This window comes from Aphelocoma coerulescens, chromosome 3, assembly GCF_041296385.1.
Source record: "Aphelocoma coerulescens isolate FSJ_1873_10779 chromosome 3, UR_Acoe_1.0, whole genome shotgun sequence".
Classification (NCBI taxonomy): Eukaryota; Metazoa; Chordata; class Aves; order Passeriformes; family Corvidae; genus Aphelocoma; species Aphelocoma coerulescens.
The window spans coordinates 122,231,089-122,252,341 of record NC_091016.1 but is presented as its reverse complement, the minus strand read 5'-3'; the positions used below and the strand labels follow the sequence as shown (position 1 = coordinate 122,252,341).

At 47.9% G+C, this 21,253-nt stretch overlaps 1 protein-coding gene across 1 annotated transcript; it reads right to left on the bottom strand.

The window, feature by feature from the left end:
* Positions 1–243: 243 nt before the first annotated feature.
* Positions 244–16,989, bottom strand: EFHC1 (EF-hand domain containing 1). Its single transcript, XM_069008657.1, has 11 exons — positions 16,873–16,989; positions 11,694–11,915; positions 9,838–10,125; positions 7,993–8,142; positions 6,730–6,922; positions 6,282–6,502; positions 5,482–5,622; positions 4,108–4,321; positions 3,648–3,795; positions 2,635–2,839; positions 244–706 (listed from the first exon to the last, which is right to left on the bottom strand). Exons 1-11 carry the CDS (start codon positions 16,987–16,989, stop codon positions 581–583), a joined length of 2,025 nt encoding a protein of 674 aa, XP_068864758.1. The 3' UTR covers positions 244–580.
* Between the last annotated feature and the right edge of the window lie 4,264 nt (positions 16,990–21,253).

Sequence of the window (21,253 nt, the reverse complement as noted above, 5' to 3'; positions counted from 1 at the left end):
TAAAACCATTCCCCCTTTAACTTCTTGTTAAAAAATGCAGAGCTGCTGTAAGCAGGTTTGTGCCCAGACCCCTGTTACCTCCAGGTAACTGAACTCGCCACCCGATTTTGAGTAGACCTAGAATCACACTTTGTGGGTTTCCCCCCCACTTAGCTATTCCACCATTCTATTTAGAACAGACTTTTTAACACTTTCATAGCAACTACATTTTTATTGCAATTTTAATAACAATTTAAACTGGCAGTCCTCACTACTTGAAGGTTAAAGGCCCATCTGAGAGAAACCTGGAGTGGTTTTCACTCCAGGCTCCAGAGAGCTTTAGCTCTCTAAAGTACTGCACTAAAAGGTTGAGAAAACAACAGAAGAACCTGACTTTGGTTCTCAGAATTATTTTTTTTCCTCCTTTAAGTTTCATTTCAACATCCAGCAGTTGTGAGCTTGAGTTTTGTGGTGGCTAAAAGGGCAGGGAGAAGGAAGGGATAAAAAGTTAAAGTGAGGGCGGAATCAGCTGGGTCTGTGAAAGGGTGAGAGAGTGAAGCAAGGGTGAAAACAGGAACATCCTTTTTGAAGTACAATGTCTTCAAGTCAGCTGAGAATTCAATTGCTGGTCCTGTCCTTCGGCTTCTGGGAAAAGATTACTAGGGAAGGCTAGAAGGAAGTCACGGTAGTTTACCTTGTCTTCTCCACAGGAACAGTAGTCAATCAGCTGTGGGGACAAAAAACACAGCAAACACCATAAAGAGTTGGAAAAAGCTGCAAAATTGGGGTTGTTTTTGGGGGAGAGTGCCCAGAGGTACTCCTTGTGTGACAGAGCAGGAGATCTTATTCCCCATGTGGATTCCCCCATCCTGGTAGTCCTGAATCACAGGTAAACTTAGAATTATAGAACCATCAAGGGTGGAAAAGACCTGCAAGATCAAGTCCAAACTTTAGGTCATCGAGTCCAACTATTTAAGGGTTCAACTTGATGATCTAAAGGTTCAAGTCCAACCCTGAATGCCTATAGATCACACTAATCTATGCAAGGAGAAGAGTTTAAAGGTTTGAGTTCAATCCTGATTTCCTTCTGGGCCTCACCAGAGTGGCAACAGAGCCACAAAAATACAAAGCATGGCCACAGACTGAGATGGGCACAGGAAATCTTGCAGAAATCCCTGCCCAAAAGTGGGGTGGGGGCAGTGTATGTGAACAGTTACTGTCCCCTGGTGTCACTCTGGTGTGCACACATGGCATAAAGGGGAGACACAGATAATTGAGCTTGGTGACAGCCCCACTAATGAACCAGTTCTGGTGTCCCGTGCCTGACCCTGCATTGTGTTACAGAGCCACAGCCTTTGTGTGCTTCAGGGGAAGAAAGAAGGCTTTTGTTTCTTTAATTGCATAACTAATCTCCTTCTGACACCCAGCGAGATGGAAAAGGTCTAATATCACAATTCCTTGAAAGGATTCTCCTTCCCCTTGTCGCCTGGAGACAGATTCACTGGGGTTTGCCCTGTGACTGACAGCTGTGCTCCTCTCCAAGCAGTGAACTCTCTGCCATATGTTTAATTTATAGCCCTGCCACGCTTCCCAGGGCTCTGGGAACACTGGGATTAAGATTTCGGGAGAGAAGATGGATGTTTTTAGTGCATAGGTCCTAAACTGGGGCTCAGACTTGGGAGTTAACCTTCAATTGTCACAGGTTCTCCACATAATTTTAGGAATGTTATGTTTCTCCCATTCTCAGAGGGGACAGGGACTGTCACCACTCTGTAAATCCCTCAGGGCAGAGTGAGCTCTGATGAACTCTGGTACAGCAAAGCCCTGGGTGCTGGTCAGGGCCTTTATTCATCCCACATTCTGAGACACAAACCCCCTGCCCCTGCACCTTTCTAACCATGGCTGTGATGCTCACAGTTGGCTGCTTTAGAAAAGTTTTTATTTTAGCCAAGGAAATGCTCCCTCTGCATTTGAGATTTCTCTAAAGTCTGAGTCCCCCTTTATTGGCCACTAATCTACTGCCAGTCATATGATGCTGAGGAAACATCCTTGCCAGTCATATTCCTGAAAGGATCCTCCTCCATCCTCACTGCAGGAATTTTTCCCTCCATTTCCCTCACATTTTCTGCTTTGCAGACTGCAATCTCCATGTGCTGTTTGTTGTTCATAGTGCCCAGCAAGTGTTAGCCAGGGGCTTATGATTCTAACTTATCTTTTGATTGTTATAATTATTATTATTATTGTTTTATGTCACCTCTACTCAATCCCAGCTGTGCTTAAGCCATCACAGACACTCCAAGCTCTGCAGGAGCCTGTCCCTGATCTCTATCATGATTCCTGACCTTTATCATGGTATACAACCTCTGCTACTCATCCAAGACCTGAACCAGCAGGAATTCTCACACATAACAGTGCAGCCAAACACAGGGCACAACCTGGGTAACATCTCTTTCCTTTCCTTAGAGGACAACAATTATTATCTCCTCTAAGACACAGGCTCAGAAATTTTTCTGAACTGGGCCTCTCTTGCTCTTTTCTTGAAGTTGTTCCCCTTTGTAGGCTAGAGCAGCTGGTTAGGGTTGGTTTTTAGAGATCTTTTGGAAGAGCTATGGGAGGGGAATTCCACATGCACAGCACCCCTTCCTTCCATCTGACCTTTTTAAGAAGAATGGTGCTGGTTGGCACATGGAACCTGTCACAAACATTTAAAAATCTTGTTTTATCCAGGAAGCCAGAGCCTTCTGTGTCAAAATGATGAAATGCCTCATGAAACTTCCTGGTGTTGAAGGGCTCGTGGTGTAGCTTCAGCTCTTTCTGAACCTCTACAATTAAATCATCCAGGTCCTTCTTGGGGAAGCCACTGCAGAAGGAAGGAATAACAGGATTTCATGTAAAAACTCATTCTGGCAGCCTTGCTGTGACACTTGTGTGAACAAGGAGCATTTTCTTGTGTGCTCCATGGTGTCAGAAACTGTGGGAATCTCGACTTTCAACCAGAGCCATGATATAAGTGCCTCCAAACCATGTTCTGAGGTAACAGGGTTGTTACTGCATCACACAAACTGGGTCCAGACAGCTAAAAAGGAGGATGTGGTCTAGGCTCTGATGAGCTGATAAGCAAAGAAGGAACAAATGCCCAAAAAAAGACTCCCCCCACCACCTGCTGAACCTGTAACCATCCAGCAGCTCAAGCTGGCAGCATCTGTTACAGTGAACTGATGCCTCTAGGGAAAAGATGTGTCCCCCATCCCTGGAAGTGTTTAAGATCAGGTTGGACAGGGCTTGGAGCAACCTGGTCTAGTGGAAGGTGCTCCTGCCCATGGCAGGGGTTGGAATGAGATGATCTTTAAGGTCCTTCCAACCCAAACCATTTTGTGATTCTATGATTGGCTGAAAGTCCAAACACTTCTTGAACTCAAGCTTGGTGCTGCGACCACTTCTCTCCCTCTGCTGCTGAGCCAGAGCTGTCCCATGAGGTTTTGGGGCCAGCAGCAGCCACAACATTTTACTTTACACACTTCACACCCTCTGAATGTGCCAAACACAGCCTCTTGGAGCTGAACCAGCAGCAGAGCAGGAGGCTGGAGCCCAGGGAGGCTGGTGAAAATGCCCTTAGCAGTCAATCCTGAGTCTTATTCAGCCCTACCAGCCCCTTCTTTGTAGCCTACCTGCTGGCAGTCTCCACTACCACCTGCCGTGGGTGGAAATGGTCCCTTATGGATTGCAGTGTTGCTGCAGGGAAACTCTCTGCATTTCTCTCCAAATAATTCAGCACATATTCATCAGCGTCAGTGATGACAAACCTGTGGCCAAACACTGGGGAAGAAGCATTAAAGAAGTAGTGTTACCTGTGTTTTAGCATGGGTTAAAGTGATTTCTTCATCCAGGAGGAAGCAGGATTCCTCTCCTGGGGCTGGGCTCAGCTTTGAGCCAGCTCTTGTTTCACTGATTCAAAGGTTCAGACATTGACAGTAACAAAGTTGTATCAATGTACACCAGCTGCTGATCTGGAAACTCAAATGTGGTGAGGCCCAGAAGCAGGAGATCTTTCAAGTGAAGGGATACACACTGTCCGTGCAATAAATGACATCTCAGAGCAGAGAGTTATAAATCCAGGCTGGATTTTACCTTCAACTGTAGAACCAATGGTGAAGTCAGAGGGCTCATAGTATATGGGATTCTCAGGAGTAGATCCTGGCTTGGTAACTCTGGTTCTTTTTAAGTATTTCCCTCCAGGGATGCCAGAGTTTTTGACTGGAGGTTCATAGATGCCAATCGTGTCATCAGAGAGGAAATAAGAGAGGATGAAACGGCGATTTTTGTCCTCAGGCACTGGTGATTCCTAGAGGAAAGGTAGTGGGTTTGGAACAGAGCATTTGAACCAGGTTTTCTTTTCCTGGGGTACTTAGGAGTACCTGGTAACCCACTCATAAGCACCCAGAGCCCAGAGATTTTTTTAGTAGGTGACTAAACAAAGCACTTGGTGTGCTGACATAATGTCACAAAGCCCTAGACAGCACTAAGGATCTGAATTTCAAAGGTTACTTGCTTTACTCAAGCCACTGAAGCAGAATCTGGGCTGAAGTTACCAAATATATTCAGTGTTTCCATAGCCTGAGTAATCCAAGAGAAAGGAATATCCTATATGGAATGATTCATCCCAGAGTGGCTGTAAAATTCAGATTTAAAATTACATTTTTCATTATGCTGAGTGCCTGAGAGAGGCTGGTGCTGCTTCAGCTCTTAGTCACAGGAAGTCACTCCTGTGACACACCAGTGGGTTTACTTACTTAGTTTAAAGCTAAGTGGATCTTAACTCCTCAGCTGTGACCTTTAGGGAACTCCTGCACAATAGGGAAAAGAAACCAGCCCTTATTCACCTGGAATGTTTGGAGAGGGCAGGCACCAGGCAGCACAGGAAATGCCATCGCTGTTGCTGGATGTGCCAGAGGCTCCTTGCATAAACCAGCTGGAAAGCTGGCACAAAGGCCAGGGCCTGGGTGCTGTTGTGGGTGGAAAACACCACTTCTGTGGATTTTCCACCTTCTACACTGGCACTTGGCTGCTCTGCTAGGACAGCTCCTTGCTGGCTGCTGCATCCAGGACCAGCCTGGAGAAGGACAGGTGCTGGAGCCAGCAGCAGAGACCTCAGGCTCTGGCTGGTGGCAGTGGTGGCAGGCAGACAGAGGCACAGTGCCCAGTGCTTCAGTCAGGCCCATCTGTCATGTAGCAGCGGCAGAGGGAGTTTTTCCATAAATGGCTGTGGGTTTGTAGCAGGTCTGGTTTGTACTTTCTGGCCTTGTTTTCTTTTTTCTAGTTTTGTGAGCTGCCAATTGTCACAGCAAGCACACAATAGCCCCACGCCATCCCCCCAGGGACACTCGTGTTGGCTCGGGAACCACTCTTGTCCCACTGGCACAAAGGAGAATTTGCCAACAGCCTTGTCTGGGCAGGCTGCTCCTCCCATCCTCCTGGCACTATTCCACCAAGGAAAGCACTTACCAGGGCCACCTGGTACCGCAGGATCTTGAGGTTATTCTCCAGCATCTTAATGATATCTTTCCGTGGAGGCTTTGGAAACAGACTGAGACAGTTCTGAAGAGAGTCTTCAGGGATGCCAAAACCATTATAGGGAGGAATTACCTGCACCCAGAGGAGGTATCAACCATGAACAAGACAAAGTTTATAAGACTTATCAAAGCGCATCAGATTTGGAAGGAAATATTCTGCCACCAGGTAGCAAGAGCTGTGACATCCTGCCAGTAGAGATGATACCAGCCTGGCCATGTGTGGGACTTCATGAAAATACAAAAGGATTAAGGAAATCTGAAACTCAGAAAACCAGGTAATTTCTCTGAATAAAGAGGTTATGGCTCTGTTAAAGAATCATAGAATAGCTTGGGTTGAGAAGGACCTTAAAATCATCTAGTTCCAACTAAACATTCCTGTGCACAGGAACTCAGCCATCAAATGGTTACACTGGTAGCCTAATCCCCATCATGTCTGTCGTCTAAGCCACAACTCCAAAGCATTCCTGGGCTCATTTTGGGAGGTAACACAGCAAGGGCTGTGACCATCCCCAGTAGGCAGTTTGGACTTGGCAACACTGTTCTGGAGAGTGAGGGAGAGTTCTGTAGTATAAGAGCAGCCATTCTTATATTGATTATGGCCATTATTGCCTTGTCTTTTTCAAATTACTTATTTCTTTAAGCTGAACTTGTTTCCTACAGGTTCTTACTAAGATGAGAGCTTACACCAGCTGCTTCCTTTCCTCCCTACATTTGAGAAATTGTTTGCAGTACCTGTGGAGCTTTTTCAATTGGTTTCTTATTCACATCCACTGGCTGGAAGTCTGTGATGCCATATTGTTCACGATAAAAGTCCTGCGTGAACTTGTCACAATCATAGATTAAGAAGGTGCGTCCAAGGAGGGTGACACTTTTGCCAACAGCAAAATCTTTAGGTGAGTACCACTCTTGTACTTCATGGTCAGTAATCTCCAGCACACAGCTTGGGAAGTTCTCTAAGGACAAGGGAGCAGAAGGGAAAATAAATTAATCAGGGAGATGTTAATATTTCCTAGTGAAAAGGGATAAAAAGCAAGGTGTATAAATAGCTCCAGGGAGATGTTGGCACTGCTGTCCTGCCACTGTTTCCCAAACGATAAAGAATTTAGCGATCATTTAAATAACTTTTTTTTGACCATGAAATGACACTTTAGCACAGACAGATGTGTCAATCTAAACTTACTGTTCTTGTCCACAAAGATTTTGGGCAAGCGCTGGCGTCTCATCAGTACCGGGAATGGGTCTCTCCCGTCATTTCTCCTGTGGACTTCCCGAACCTCCACTGTGTCATCTGCCAAGAAGTAATGGATGACACAAGGATGGTGATCACCAAAGGCACAGTTGGTGTCATCCCATATGGCATAGAAGCGAAGCACCTGGGGTGGAGAAAAAAGAAGCAAACATGGATCAGAATCATCTTTTGATGCCACAGAAATCAAACTCATCACACTGAGATGCTCAGGAGTTCCCCAAGGTTCAGCTCCTGAAGAGGCAGGATTGACACAGGGAGAATTTAGTCAGAGCAAGGGGCATTTGTGTTTGTCTGAAATTTTCTGCTCTGGCACCTGGAATCAATATTTTGGTGTAGGAGAGAAGTGGATGCAGCAAGACCATTCCTAACAGAACTGCATCTGGCTGCTAAATTCCAGAGGCAGGTGGCTTATCTCATCCCAACAGAAAGCAAGAGAGCAATGGATGATATTGAGCACAGGCTCTGCAATCCAAAAACGAGCTGTTTACGAAGCACAAAGCCCAGAAAAAACTATAAAAGGTTTTGTTTCTCACTAAAGCAAAGAAAGGAGCAAATCTGGAGTCTGTTCAGCAGACTGAGATGATTTAGAATGAGTGAGGTTGCAGACACTCACAAGACCTGGGTTTCAATAGCACATATTCACTGTAATCACAGGATCTTTTAGGTTGGAAGATTACTGAGTCCAACCTCTGACTGACCCCCACCTTGTCACCCAGCCCAGAGCACTGAGTGCCACATCCAATCATTCCTTGGACACCTCCAGGGATGGTGACCCCACCACCTCCCTGGGCAGCCCCTTCCAATGTCTAATCACCCTTTCTGTGGACAAATTCTTCCTAATTCAACCTAAACTTCCCCTTGCAGAACTTGAGGCCATTTCCAGTCCTTTTGCTGGTTGCCTGGGAGAAGATACTGACCCCCACCATGCTGTGCCCTCCTGTCAGGGAGTTGTGCAGAGCCACAAGGTCCCCCCTGAGCCTCCTTTTCTCCAGGCTGAGCCCCTTTCCCAGCTCCCTCAGCTGCTCCTGCTGCTCCAGCCCCTTCCCCAGCTCTGTTCCCTTGCCTGGACATGCTCCAGCCCCTCAATGTCTTTCCTAAAGTGAAGGGTCCAGACCAGGACACAGGACTGAAGGTGCCTTACCAGTATGATGTGGGTAATTATACAATAATTTGGGTAATCCCCAGCTCTCTCACCTTTGTGTCATAGGTCAGAAACTGCCTGAAGGGGTCGGGACCTGCGGGCACGATGGGTTTTTGCACAGGTGTCCGACGCTGTTCTGTGTAAGGATCCGAAACCATTTCCTCTGGAGGGTTCACTTCAATTCCTTGGCTCTCCAGGAACACCTAGGAAGGTCATCTGAGGTGTTAGTGCTGCCAGGAGTTCTGAAGGTAAGAGGTGACTAGAGGTTACAAGTGGGCTGAGATGAGTGAGGTCAGAATGCTGCAAGTTCATTCCTCACAGAGAGCTCTACTGCAACAGCAAAATACAGCAGATGATAAATGTATTTGTTTAAGCTGCTTCTTGGCTTTGCTTACCCTTCAATTAGTCAGAGTAGTCCTGTCCTCAACATCCTAACTCAGATGTCACTTGAGCACAGTTCTCCTTGGCCTTAGGGCTTTAAATGGAAGATAACTGTCAGTTATCTCTTTTATGTAAATGAAAAAGATTAAATTGGTGTATAAACACAGATGTAGTCAGCCTGAATTTGCAAGAACTTAGGTCTGTGTCAGACAGTAAGTTAGTGTCACCCACACCAGGCACACCAAGACCCTTCAGGCACGAGGATATGTGTCAGTGGCAGCTTCGTTCCATCTTTCAGGAGTACTTTTCCCACAGAAAAGGTGCAATCTGCTTGTTTACAAAGGGATTTTTTGCTTACCTTGGATGATGAACAAAATCCAGGGTGTTACTTGTGGACTTGTATCAGTCACCCAAAACAACCTCTGAAGTCAAGGGACTTGTTCCCTTTTTAGCTTTGGGAAGTGGCCCATGAAACCATTCAGCCCAGGAAGCACCTATGCAAACATCTCCCACAGGAATATGAGATCCCTCTGGAGACTCACAAAGCAGGTTCACACTTTCAGAGTCACTATTTTCTGGTCTAGAAGATGTCAATAACTGATAAATAGACTGTTGGTCTTGAGATGTAGACCCACATAGCTCATTCCATGTTTTCCACCAATATTAACATGAGGACCAGCTCTTCATTTGATGTGAACTGACTTTAACAGTCATCCAGTTCCAACAGAGCTGGTCCCACAGCCACATTTATACCAATATATTATACATGCTTGGGAACATTCCTGGGCACTGAAGCCAACTGAAAAGGAAAAACCTGGATCTAAACTCTCCCAGCCTCCAGGACAGGTTGACTGCATGTAACTCACCTATTGGGAATGGTTCCCTGGCCTGGAAGAATAGGAGCTGACCAGGGCTGAGATTATACTGGGGACGATCTAGCAGGATACCAGTGTACTGGTGATTCTTATTTCTTGTTATTGGATTGTTATTATCTCATTTACTGGCACAAAAATAGCCAGAAATAGAAAAGCAGGCAATGAGTAAGCTCTCTTAGAAAGGTCAGTTCATACCATGATTCTCAACCCATGGATCATGGCTCGGCTGTGCATGTGTGCAGAGTTACTGCTCGTATTCCCTTCCACTGTTCTTAATGGAGGAATATTAAATCAGAAAAGATTTCCCTCTCATGTATGAACAATGTTTCATCTGGACTCTAAGCAGTTAAACTGGCCAGACAGGAACTTAGAATTTGTATTGTAAAGAAAAGTCCTGAGGACAAAGGATAAACTCCCAGCAGTCCTGGAGCAAAAACACTGAGCAGTTAACTTGCCCTCAGCAGATGTCATACCCTGAACTCCCCGCTGGCCTGAAGAAAGAAAACTACACAAAAAGCAAAATGAAAGACTGCAAGCACCTATATCACAAAAGCTACAGCTGCAAACTGCTGCACTCTAACAGGTAATTAAAATCCTGTGATTCCCAGGAGTCTTTCTGTCAGTGTTCTCCCCACAACACACCTTGGTGAAGGAGTCGCAGTTGACCAGGCGGTAGGTCCTGCCGTACATGGTGAGGTCGATGCCCAGGTTCAGATCCTTCCAGTGGTAATAATCCCCCTGCTCATTCTTGGGCACCCGGTGGCGTCTCATGAGTTTGCCTTGAACCAGGCCTGAGTTCTTCACCTTAGGCTCAATGACACACATGCTGTCATCTTCCAGGTAGTAGTAGATGCCCACTTGGCGGATCCGGTAATGCTCCTCTGCAGAGATAGCAACTTCCTCCTGGAAGTAGGCATCGAACTTCAAAACCTGCCCAAGGGACAATAAAACAAAGGGAGAGAGAAAGAAACAAATTGAACACTGTGATTAGTCTATCAAGGCCAAAAATTTATTTGTAATTTTCTTTGGTGGTGTAAAATTACCGGATTAGATTCTACAAAATCTTCCAAGACAGCAGTGGCCTAATCTGTGAGTGACAGCAGAGGCACCAGGAGGGCTTTTATCAAGATGTGCCTTTTGCAAATTTGGTGTGCATGAGACAAGTGTAAAAATACAGCCTTTTCCCTACTTATTGATCACCTGCTGTTTCACATACTGCCAGGTGCTTGGCTGCTGGCAGTAATCTACTTTACTGACACACATGGCTCTTTATGTGTCAGCTTTACAGTCCTGATTGAGGGAAGTTATCAAGAGATTTTAGTAAAGAGTTCAACCACATCTGAGGATTTTAAAATCTGAAGAGGCCATTATTTTAAGGCCAGGCTGGAGGGGCTCTGAGCAACCTGGTCTAGTGGAAGGTGTCCCTGCCAGACAGGGAGGCTGGAACAAGATGATCTTTAAGGTCCCTTCCAAACCAAACCTTTCCATGATCTGAAGTCACATCTATTCAGCACTGACAGCAGAAGTTGATTTGTGCGGGGGAAACAAGGGAACTAATCAGCCAGTCCCTCTGCTTGGCAGAAGTAGGAGGAATATTCTTTCCAAGATCATTCAATGCCCCTAAGAAGGTGTAGGTGGCCAATCAGGCCTTGCATACCCAGCCTACATCAGCCCAGAGGCCTGGATAATTAAGGGATGATAAAGCCAGCAAGTTCCTACCAGTCAGCAAAGTGCCCCACAAGGGACTGAGACATCCCCAGCAGCACTGGGGCCCCTGCTGCTCCTGCAGCTTGAAGGAAGGAGCAGAGAAGAACCTGACAGATTAAACAGCAACATCTACATTACTCTGAAGGAGCAGCCTCAGTAATTAACAGAGCACATCTGTTCCCCAGCCTGTGTGACAGCCGGGCTGAGGGCTGGCTGGCTGCAGACAGCTCTGGCAGGGCTGGCAGCGTGCGCAGCCTGCACATGCTGAGCTCCCGAGCCCTGCAGCTCCCACTGCAGCGGCTGCTCCATCCACGGCTGCGGGTTGCAGCCTGGGACTCTGGCACCCTGAAAACCAAGGGTCAGCTCAGGATTGCTCGGAGCAGACACAGAGCCACCTCCCAGTCTGATACGATCACCAAGATGTAACACGGGAAGCACTAATGGAGCAGTTCAGGCTGTGACACGCTGTGGTGACCAACACAGTCAGATGGACCACAGTCAAAGAGGCTGCCAGGGTTCCCTTATAAACTGGAGCTTTCCAGAGCTAATCAAACCTCTTTTCCAAAGCCTGCTGGAAATGCTCGAGTGTAACAGGGAATGTCTTACATCGTTTACGTATTATAATCCTCCTCCCGAGCAAAGAAAGCCTCTTTCAGTCTGGGATTCAGCTGTCTCTGACTAAGGGCACTGGCATCTGAAAACTGCCGTAACGCAGTCCCGTGAACCCTGGAGCTGACTGTTTATGTCTCCGAATTTGGCCAGCGATATTCCTGGAATCAGCTTCTTTATACCTTTTTGTCATAAGCCACGAATGCTGGAGTGAAGCTGGAAGGTGCAGACCTCCTGACTTGCCCATAGGTCAGTGTGGATCCCTTGGTGCATAAATCATCTAATTCATCTTGAGAGAGCTGATTTGCAAAGAGTGTGTCCCCGCCAACCCCCTCTCTTGGCAGCCGGGAGAAGGCATATCCATTTTTGAAGCCCAGTGTCTGCGACCGATGAAAAGATGTTTTCTGTTGGAAGGAAATCCAGCTATCAAAATACTGCTTGAATTTAGTAGATACAGCTACTGGAAGCACAAAAATAACCCAGTAAGAGAGTGCAATATCAAGAATGTCTCCCCCCACACATATGCCCAGAATTTTATTATAAACTACTGCAGCAGTTATTTAAAATCACATTTTGCACTTAGATTGAGGAAGTAGAAAAACAGTGTGTGGTGGATGTATGACACATGAGAGTGAACTCAGATCCTCGCACTGCCACAGACTCCGGAAGAACTTAAATCACTGAATTTCCTGACTGCCACCATATTCAATGCCTAGAACAGTGTGTTAGCACTTTATCTGCCCTGGTATTTATCTCACCAGCTCTTTGTTCCCTACCCTGTTTGTCAGCAGTACAGAGCACCATGGGACCTCAGTTACTGCCTTATGGTGCTGCCTTGACTGTTGTGCACCCTCTGTGTGTTCCATTGTTATTTATTTTCTTAATTCTCCCCTGGGCATGATATAGGATTTTCTTTGCTGGGTTAAATCAAGGCATGTCATGCTCACAGAACTGCAGTTATGAAATGTACAAAAGTGCATCAGTTGTTTTATCACCTCTCTGCACAGTCATAGAATCATACAACAGTTTGGGTTGGAAAGGACATTAAAGATTATCTTGTTCCACCCCATGCCATGGGCAGGGACACCTTCCACTAGACCAGGCTGCTCCAAGCCCTGTCCAACCTGGCCTTGGACACTTGCAGGGATGAAGCAGCCACAGCTTCTCTGGGCACCCTGTGCCAGGCCTCACCACACTTTGTAAAAAACTTCTTCCTTGTATCTAATCTAAGTTAAGCCTCTTTGAGTTTAAAACCATCATCCCTTGTCCTATTGCTACAGGCTCTGCTAAAAAGTTTGTCCCATCTTTCATGGAGCCTCTTTAGGCACTGGAAGAGGCTCTGAGCTCTCCCTGGATCCTTCTCTTCTCCAGGTGAACAGCCCCAGCTCTCCCAGCCTGGCTCCAGAGCAGAGGGGCTCCAGCCCTTGGAGCATCTCCAGGGCCTCCTCTGGACTCTCTCCAGCAGCTCCACGTCCTTCTGCTGTTGGCCCCAGGGCTGGAGGCAGCTCTGCAGGTGGGGTCTCACCTGAGCAGGGCAGAGGGGCAGACTCACCCCCTCTCCTGCTGCCCACGCTGGGGGATCAGCCCAGCACATGGTGGGGGGTTTCTGGGTCCCAGCCTCTCATCCATCAGCAGCCCCAAGTCCTTCTCCCAGGGCTGCATTCGATCAGAGCCATGAACAGGACCCGATCTCTGTCAGCAAGTCCTGTTCTTCACCACTGAAGAGCAGGGTCAGACTTGAGTGACATCAAACGACTCCACTTGCTGCAAGCTCCAGCACACGTGGTACCTCACCTGCACTCTGGGAGCCTGCCTGGTCCCATTGGGCTTTCAACACTTAGTGCTCCAGAGAAAGCAGGGGAAATTAGGAGTCCTTGATAATAAAACCTCTTGACTTTTGCCATGTAAAACAGAGTTGTATGCATTTCTAGTGCTGAGAGAACCAAGCTTCAGCTCCTTTTCCAGCCCCAGACCTGCAGTCAGTGCAACCTCAGGCATGCAAATCGCTTCTTCTCCACCCCCTCCCTCGCCCCTCATGGTCAAGCCTCTAATCATATTTATACCTTCAAGGCCCCACTTGAATTCCACATAATTCCCCGTTTTCTATTTACATTGCTACTGTTGATCTTGCAATGGAGGAAAACAGCTGAAAACAAGATTTGTCTGAAGACATTAGCAGAACATCTTATAAACTGCCACAGAACTGCCACTTCCTTCTGTTAAATAAATACCAAGGGAAAGCTGTGGGAAAAATATTCAAGAAAAACCAGGAAGTTTGTCTTTAATTTGAGGAGTATCAGTGTTTGTCAGAAGTGTACAGGCTTTTAAGAGCCCACATTTGCCTAAAGAAAGCACCTCATTGCTTCATAAGGCTCATGAGTGGATAAGCTCTCCCAAAGTGAGCCTGGATGCCAGATAACACCTCATGGGATCAGGTGACCAATGCAAATTTAAAAAGGAAAGCCCAGAATGTAAACTCCTAATCTCAGTTGCTGCCAGTGTTTATCTGAAGAAATTCCACTGAATTAAGTCCTGCTTTTTGCCAAGTCTGTAACACTTCACACGAGCACCATTCCCTCTCCCAGTGTCTGTTCCCCTGTCCCGTAAGCAATAAGCAGTAACAACACTTTATTTGAACAGAGGTTTTGTTCAGAACTTCTCAGCATATACAGAGAAAACAAGTATTGTGATTGCCAATTTTATAGAGTGGAAACTTGCAGATTTCCAAGATGTTATAAATTATTTCAAGGAACTATTATTATCTGATAATAACTCTGAGATAACCTTTATTACTGCATGATTGTCTGTTATGAGTAATTTACTCTATTTACTATTGGAGAACTCATTTGTCACTGATTTAGGCCAGGTTGGATGGGGCTTGGAGCAACTTGGTGTATGGAAAGTGTCCCTGCCCCTGGCAGGGGGGTGGAACAAGATGATCTTTAAGGTCCCTTCCAACCCAAACCATTCCATGATTCTGTGACAAGTAATTTTTACGTATGGAGCTGAATGCAGCCAGGAATGTTTTCTGTTAAAGATGCTCTCCAGGGAGGCTGTAAATCCCTGGTATGCCCAAAGCAGGCATGAAACAACCCCTTTTTTGGCTTTTCATGGGATTGTTTTAGTATATCAGAGAAATAAATGGAAGCATTGGTTCTCTGTGGTACCACTTCCTCAAGAGGACATTGGGAGGATTTGGGGTTATCAGGTCCTTAGCACCTGGACCATTGGATGGGGAAAAGGAGAGGCTGCTTCCTCATTTAGGTATCAGGTGCAGAGGATAAGAATGAAACTTCTTCTTCCAGGGGACCTGGGAGCAGCTAAAAGTGTGTCACTCCCTGGGGATGATCCTGGAAGCTGTGGCTGTACCAGTTCTGTGGTGGGATACCAGTTCTCCCATCACATTATCAGGTTCCAGACCTAGACTGTCATGGATTCGGTTCTCCAGGCAACACCAGGAGAGCAGTTTTGAAAGTATCAGAGCTTTGGAGGAAGGGGTATCAGGAAGGTGTTGATTGTAATGAGACTGGTAACTTCGAGGTGTTTCTATCTAACAGATAAATTATGTCCAAGAAATAATTATATTGGGTTGATTTAGGGGATTTATTCCTAGTGGAGGAATGCTCCAGGTTTGATCAATATTGCTTCTCCTGTGTATATCCAGTTGAGGAGGTATCAGGTGAGTTTAAGGAACTTGGTTCAGGACAGTATCAGAATGAGTTGAAGGTGCAGAACATTTTGCTTTGGGAAAACTCAGATGGTTCAGAGAAATAGCAGTTTTCCTGAGGGAATCAGGTTTCAGGACTGTAAAGTGAGTTTGGGGATTTCCCTTGGGGTATCTCATGAACTGGTGGGGGAATTATTGGATGGATTCAGGGGAACTGGATATCCAAAGGGGTGAGTTTGCAGATAGTAGTTCTGCAGTTATGGAAAAAGCTTTTGGACTTTCAAATGAGGCTCACAAATGAGGGGGAGCAGGGGTGCGTGTGTCTTTCTCTCCAAAGCTATCAGGACAAATTCAGGGTTATAAGATGGGTACATGATATAATGGATTCCTTGGGGAGAAAATTAAAAGCACCAAGTGCCCTTGAAGGTTGATTTAGGGATACTCGGTCCCTTGGGAACAGATTGCAATGTTCAATAACGCTGGAAGAATTTAGGGAGTACCAGGTCTGCTGTGGGTGGGATCAGGGGATACCAGATAGGTACAGAGCAATCAGATCCCCCAGAAGTGAGTCCAGCAGGTATTTGGCGGCTTTGGGAAACACTAAGTCCCTGGGGGAGAGTTAAGTGGATATTAAGTCTGCTGGGGAGCATCAAGTGAGTTTACAGAGCACCAGGTTCTTTGGAGGTCATGTCCAGGATACCAGGGTCTGGCGAGTTTGAAGTTTCCAGGACATGGGTTCGAAGGACATCAAGTTGTCTCAGGGATACCTGGGGAATTCAGGAGGTACCAGGTGTCTTGGGGGAGTTAGAGGATGGTCTGAGGGAACACAAAGTTCCCTCAGGGTGGGTTCAGGGGGTAACATGTTCCCTGGAGGAATTGTCTCTCCCTTTACTCTGCTCTTGTGAAACCCCACCTTCAGTGCTGCATCCAGGTCTGGACCCACCCAAAACACAAGAAACGCATGGATCCATTGGAGCAAGTCCAGAGGAAACCATGGAGATGCTCCAAGAGCTGGAGCCTCTCTGCTCTGGAGCCAGGCTGGGAGAGCTGGGGGTGTTCACCTGGAGAAGAGAAGGATCCAGGGAGACCTCAGAGCTCCTTCCAGTGCCTAAAGGGGCTCCAGGAGAGCTGGAGAGGGACCTGGGACAAGGGATGGAGGGACAGGACACAGGGAATGGCTCCCCACTGCCAGAGGGCAGGGATGGATGGGATATTGGGAAGGAATTCCTGGCTGTGAGGGTGGTGAGGCCCCGGCAGAGGTTTTCCAGAGAAGCTGTGGCTGTCCCTGGATCCCTGGAAGTGTCCAAGGCCAGACTGGACAGGGCTTGGAGCACCCTGGGATAGTGGGAGGTGTCCCTGCCCATGGCAGGGGATGTAATGAGATGTTCTTTAAGGTACTTCTAACCCAAACCATTTGTCTTCTAGCCCAAACTATTTCACAATTCTACGAATATTGCCGAGTTTAGGGGTCCCAAGTCTCCCGTGGATTTAGAGGAATGTCTGAGGGAGTACCGGATTCCCAGAGAGTGTCTTCAAGAGGTACCAGCTACCACCTGGAGCGGCTGTGGGGAGGTGCAGAGGCCCGTTCTGAGGGCACCTCTCAGGGGGGCACCCTCTAGGCCAGCCCACCTTGATGCCGGGGGACTCCCGTGAGAAGGGGGTACAGCAGGGGTACAGTGGGCGGGCGCGCTCACCGTGGGGTCCTTGATGGCGCAGCCGGGGAGGAAGGGCAGCCTCGGCCCGGGTCCGATCCCGGGCCCTGTCCCTGTCCCCGGCCGTGTCCGCGGCCCCGGCTCCGGCCCCGAGCTCATGGCGGCGGCGGCGGCGGCGGCGCTCCGGGCCCGGCCCCGGCCCCGCGGACGCGTCTCCACGGCAACCGCCCGCGCGCTCGGTGCGCATGCGCGGCGCCCTGCGCGCCTTTCTCTCTGCGCCTGCGCAGGGAGCGCCACGCGCCGCGGCAGCGGGGAGGGCTTAGAGGGGCCGAACCGCCCCCCCCCCCACCACCCCTGTGAGGGGAGTCCGGCCCCCGGAGCGTGAAAAAAGACGTGGAAAGCGTTAATCCTGTTTTATTAAGGATTTTCCCCTCACAGCCCCTCATAGTCCGCTCGTATCCCACTCGCAGCCTTTCGTATCCCCCTCAGAGCCCCCTCACAGCTTCTCCTATCTCCCTCGTAGCCCCTCAGAACCCCCTCACATTAAAATATCTTGGCCTCCAAAATGGGTGGTGGCATCTGGATGGGCTCTTTTTGGGGAGTTTTCTCTGCCCTGTGCAGTGCCCACAGTGATTTGTGGCTGTGAAGCCACAAATCCATACCTGGAGTGATTGGAATGTTTTAACAGAAGTGGTTGTGCTGGTTTATGATGTATATATACATGTATAACAAGGTATATAGTTGTGAAATAGTGTATTTTTCATATGTAGCACTGAAATAATCCCTCTCTTTCAAACATGGAATTTATTTCTGGAGGAAGGGGCAAAAAGAAGCATCAGGGATGCCATCAAGGGAAAGGTGACTGTTCAAAAGTCACTCCTAAACATAAGAGAAAACAGAGCTAAATCCATCACCATGGAAAACAGAAGTTGTAGATTCCCCAAAAGAAGTGGATTCCCCATCCCTGCAAGTGTTCAGGGCCGGGTTGGACAGGATTTGGGAGAAACCTGGTCTAGTGGAAAGTGACCCTGCCCATGGCAGGGGGGTTGGAATGTGATGATCCTGAAGGTCCCTTCCAACCCAAACCTTCTAGGATTCTATGAAAAAAAAAAAAAAAAAAAAGTTTTTTGTGCGTCTTTGCTTTGTTCTCTTTATCAGCAGTACACCAGCCAAGCCAGTCGGTGATCCAAGGGCAGGCAGCAGATCCGAGGGTTTTGTAAGCAGAAGTTAAGCAGAGAGAAATGCAGCCAGACCGTCTGTCTGAGCATGGTGTGGGAGAATGAAGAAAGCCAGACGGTGGGAGATAAAGAATGAGGCTGGTGAGCTTAGAAAGGAAAATAATGGACTGAAGGCCAAGCAGGGCTGGAAGAGCTGGATCTGGAAGGCAGCAAAGCTGCTGCTCTGAGGTCTTACCCAAGGTGCAGGTCTCTGATCAAGCACTCGCTCTGATTTTTCAAGCTGCAATACCCAGGCAGCATTTAACAGGGAACAGGGCCTGTTTCAGAGAAGGAAATTTGCCTCCATGTGCCAAGGATCATCCCTGAGGAGAGTGACAGCAAATTTGTGACAAGGCTGTGTGGCAGAGTGCCTGCCACACAGCCTGTAAAGATAACGGGCTGGGGATGTTCAGCCTGGAGAAGAGAAGGCTCCCAGAAGTCCTTGAAGCCCCTTCCAGTGCCTAAAGGGGCTCCAAGAGAGCCAAAAAGGGATTATTTACAAGGGTATGCAGTGATAGGACAAGGGGCAGTGGTTTTAAAGTGCCAGAGGGCAGGGATAGATGGGATATTGGGAAGGAATTGTTCCCTGTGAGGGTGGGGAGGCCCTGGCACAGGTTGCCCAGAAAAGCTGTGTTTGTGCCATCCCTTCAAGTGTCCAAGGCCAGGTTGAGCAGCCTGGTTTAATGGAAGGTGTCCCTGCCCATGGCAGGGGCTTGGAACGAGGTGTTCTTTAATGTCCCTTCCAACCCAAACCATTCTGGGATTCCACAGAAGAAAGCAAAAGAAAAGCCAGAGCAGAAGCTGGTACTGAGGAATAGTGACTGTAAAGCAGGAGAGAGGAGAAATGAGGAATAAGGAATTGAAGTGGAACTAAGAAGATCTGGATTAAGCTGCATCCGTGACAACTTCTGTACAGACAAGTGTGACTTGCCAAGGTCAAGATGAGCCTTTTTAGCTTCCCACTGTCCCTGCTATCTACTCCTGAAAGGGAAAAGGAATTCTTTATCGGGCTCTGCTTTCGTGGCACTGGAGGACACAGATGGAGACAACTCGCCCTCTGGTGGGTAAAAACACAACCTGCAGAAGCCTTGGTCTGTGTGTTACATTAAGAAATAGTAATTAAAATGATTGGCTATTGGAAGGAAAAATAAGAGGATATTCTAGAGGTTTTAAGTGCTGGAATTCAGGAAAAATCAACGACTTATGTATGTGATCACACACAATCCTCCCAGACAAGGCTGATGAGCTGAGGACATGGAGCGATGTGACAGAAAGGGATCAGAAAATCAACTAAACACCGTGATGGAGAAATCCCTAAAACTGGGATCCCTAAATCTGGGAAGTTGGTGTGCTGGGGTGTCTGGCTGAAGTGTGCATAGAGAACATCAGCAGTGTGGGGACTGGGCATGACAAGTCAGAGACCTGGGTGCATCCACAGGGCTATGATCTTGTTGGGATCAGGAAAGCGTGGTGTGATGGCTCCCATGACCCGAGTGTTGCAATGGAGGCATACAGACAAGCCAAAAAGGTGAGGAGAGGGAGCTGCCCTTTAGTGAGAGAACAGCTGGAGTGCCTGGAATTCTGCGTGGATGATGAGCCAACGGAGCTTACGGGGAAGGATTCAAGGCATAACCAGTATGGGTGACACCGTACTGGGCAGCTACCTCTTTGCAGGCCCTGGTCTTCATGAAAGACTTCATCCACCCTGATACCTGCTGGAAGGACAACACAAGAGGAGGGATGGAGCACCTCTCCAATGAGGAAACACCAAGAGAATTTGGATTATTCATCCTGGAAAAAAGAAGGCTTTGGGGTGACCTAACTGTGGCCTTCCAGTACCTGAAGGGAGCTGCCATGAAAGATGGAGAGGGACTATTTATGTAGTGGCGGGCCAAAGGGGAATGGCTTCAAAGTGAAGCCAGAGAGTAGATTTAGATTTGATTTCAGGAAGAAATTGTTTACTGTGAGGGTGGTGAGGCCCTGGCACTGGTTGTTCAGAGCAGCTGTGGATGCCCTACCTGTGGAAACATTCAAGGTCAGGTTGGATGGAGCCCTGAGAAACCTGGTCTAGTGGAAGGTGTCCCTGGCCATGCCAGGGTGGATGATCTTTAAGGTCCCTTCCAACCCAAACCCTTCTATGGTTCAATGATTTGCAATCCAGGAGGGTTGTGGAATGCAGTGCTGGTAACTCTCTCCTCCAAATGATGGAGGAACCAACAAGGAGAGCTGCTTTGCTGGACATCAGACTCACCAGCCATGGTTTGCTGGGGATGCGGGGGTCAAAGGCAGACGTGGCTGGTGGAGTTCAGGATCCTGAGGGAAGGGAGGAGGGTAAACATCAAACACCTCTAGACTTCAGACTTTGGCATCTTCAAAGGCCTCTGCCTCCTTGGTAGAGTGTCTTGGGATAAGAAGGCCTGGGAGGAGTAATCTCCAAGCTCAAGAACAGTCCATTCCAATGAGCAGGAAGCTGGGCAAAAATGCCAGCATGCCTGCATGGATAAACAGGGAGGTCCTGGCAAAACTCAAACACAGAAGCAGCAGAGAGGTGAAAGCAAGGACATGGATAGAAAAGAATACAGAGATATTATCTGAGTGTGCAGGGATGAGGAAAGGCAAAGTCCAACTGGAATCTGTTCGGGAATGTCAAAGACAACCAGAAGGGTTCCTATAGGGTGACAAAAGGGAGAGTAGGGAAAATGTTGTGGGCCCATTGCTCAGTAAGATGTGGGAGCTGGCTACAGAGAACATGGAGAGGCCTTCTTCACCTCAGTCTTTACCAGCAAGACCAGCCTTCAGGAATCCCTGGTCCCTGAGACCAGGGGGAAGGGCTGGAGCAAGGAATATGCACCTTGGTGGAAGAGGATCTGGTCAGGGAATATTTAAGATTTTATAGTTGTATATAAATCCCTGAAGGGAGGGTGCAAATAGGACAGGGCAAGGCTCTGTGCCAGGTCCCAGTGCCAGGACCACAGGCCACGGGCACACACTGGAACATAGGAGGCTCCTCTGAACATCAGGAAACATGTTTTTACTGTAAGGGTGGTCAAGCACCAGCCCAGTTGCCCAGAGGCAAAAGAGTCTTCATCCTCAGAGATAATCAAAATCCATCTTGACATGGACCTGAACAACCAGCTCTGGGGGGCCCTGCTTGAGCTGAGGGTTGGACCAAGTGGCCCCCAGAGATCTTTTCCAAACTCGACCCT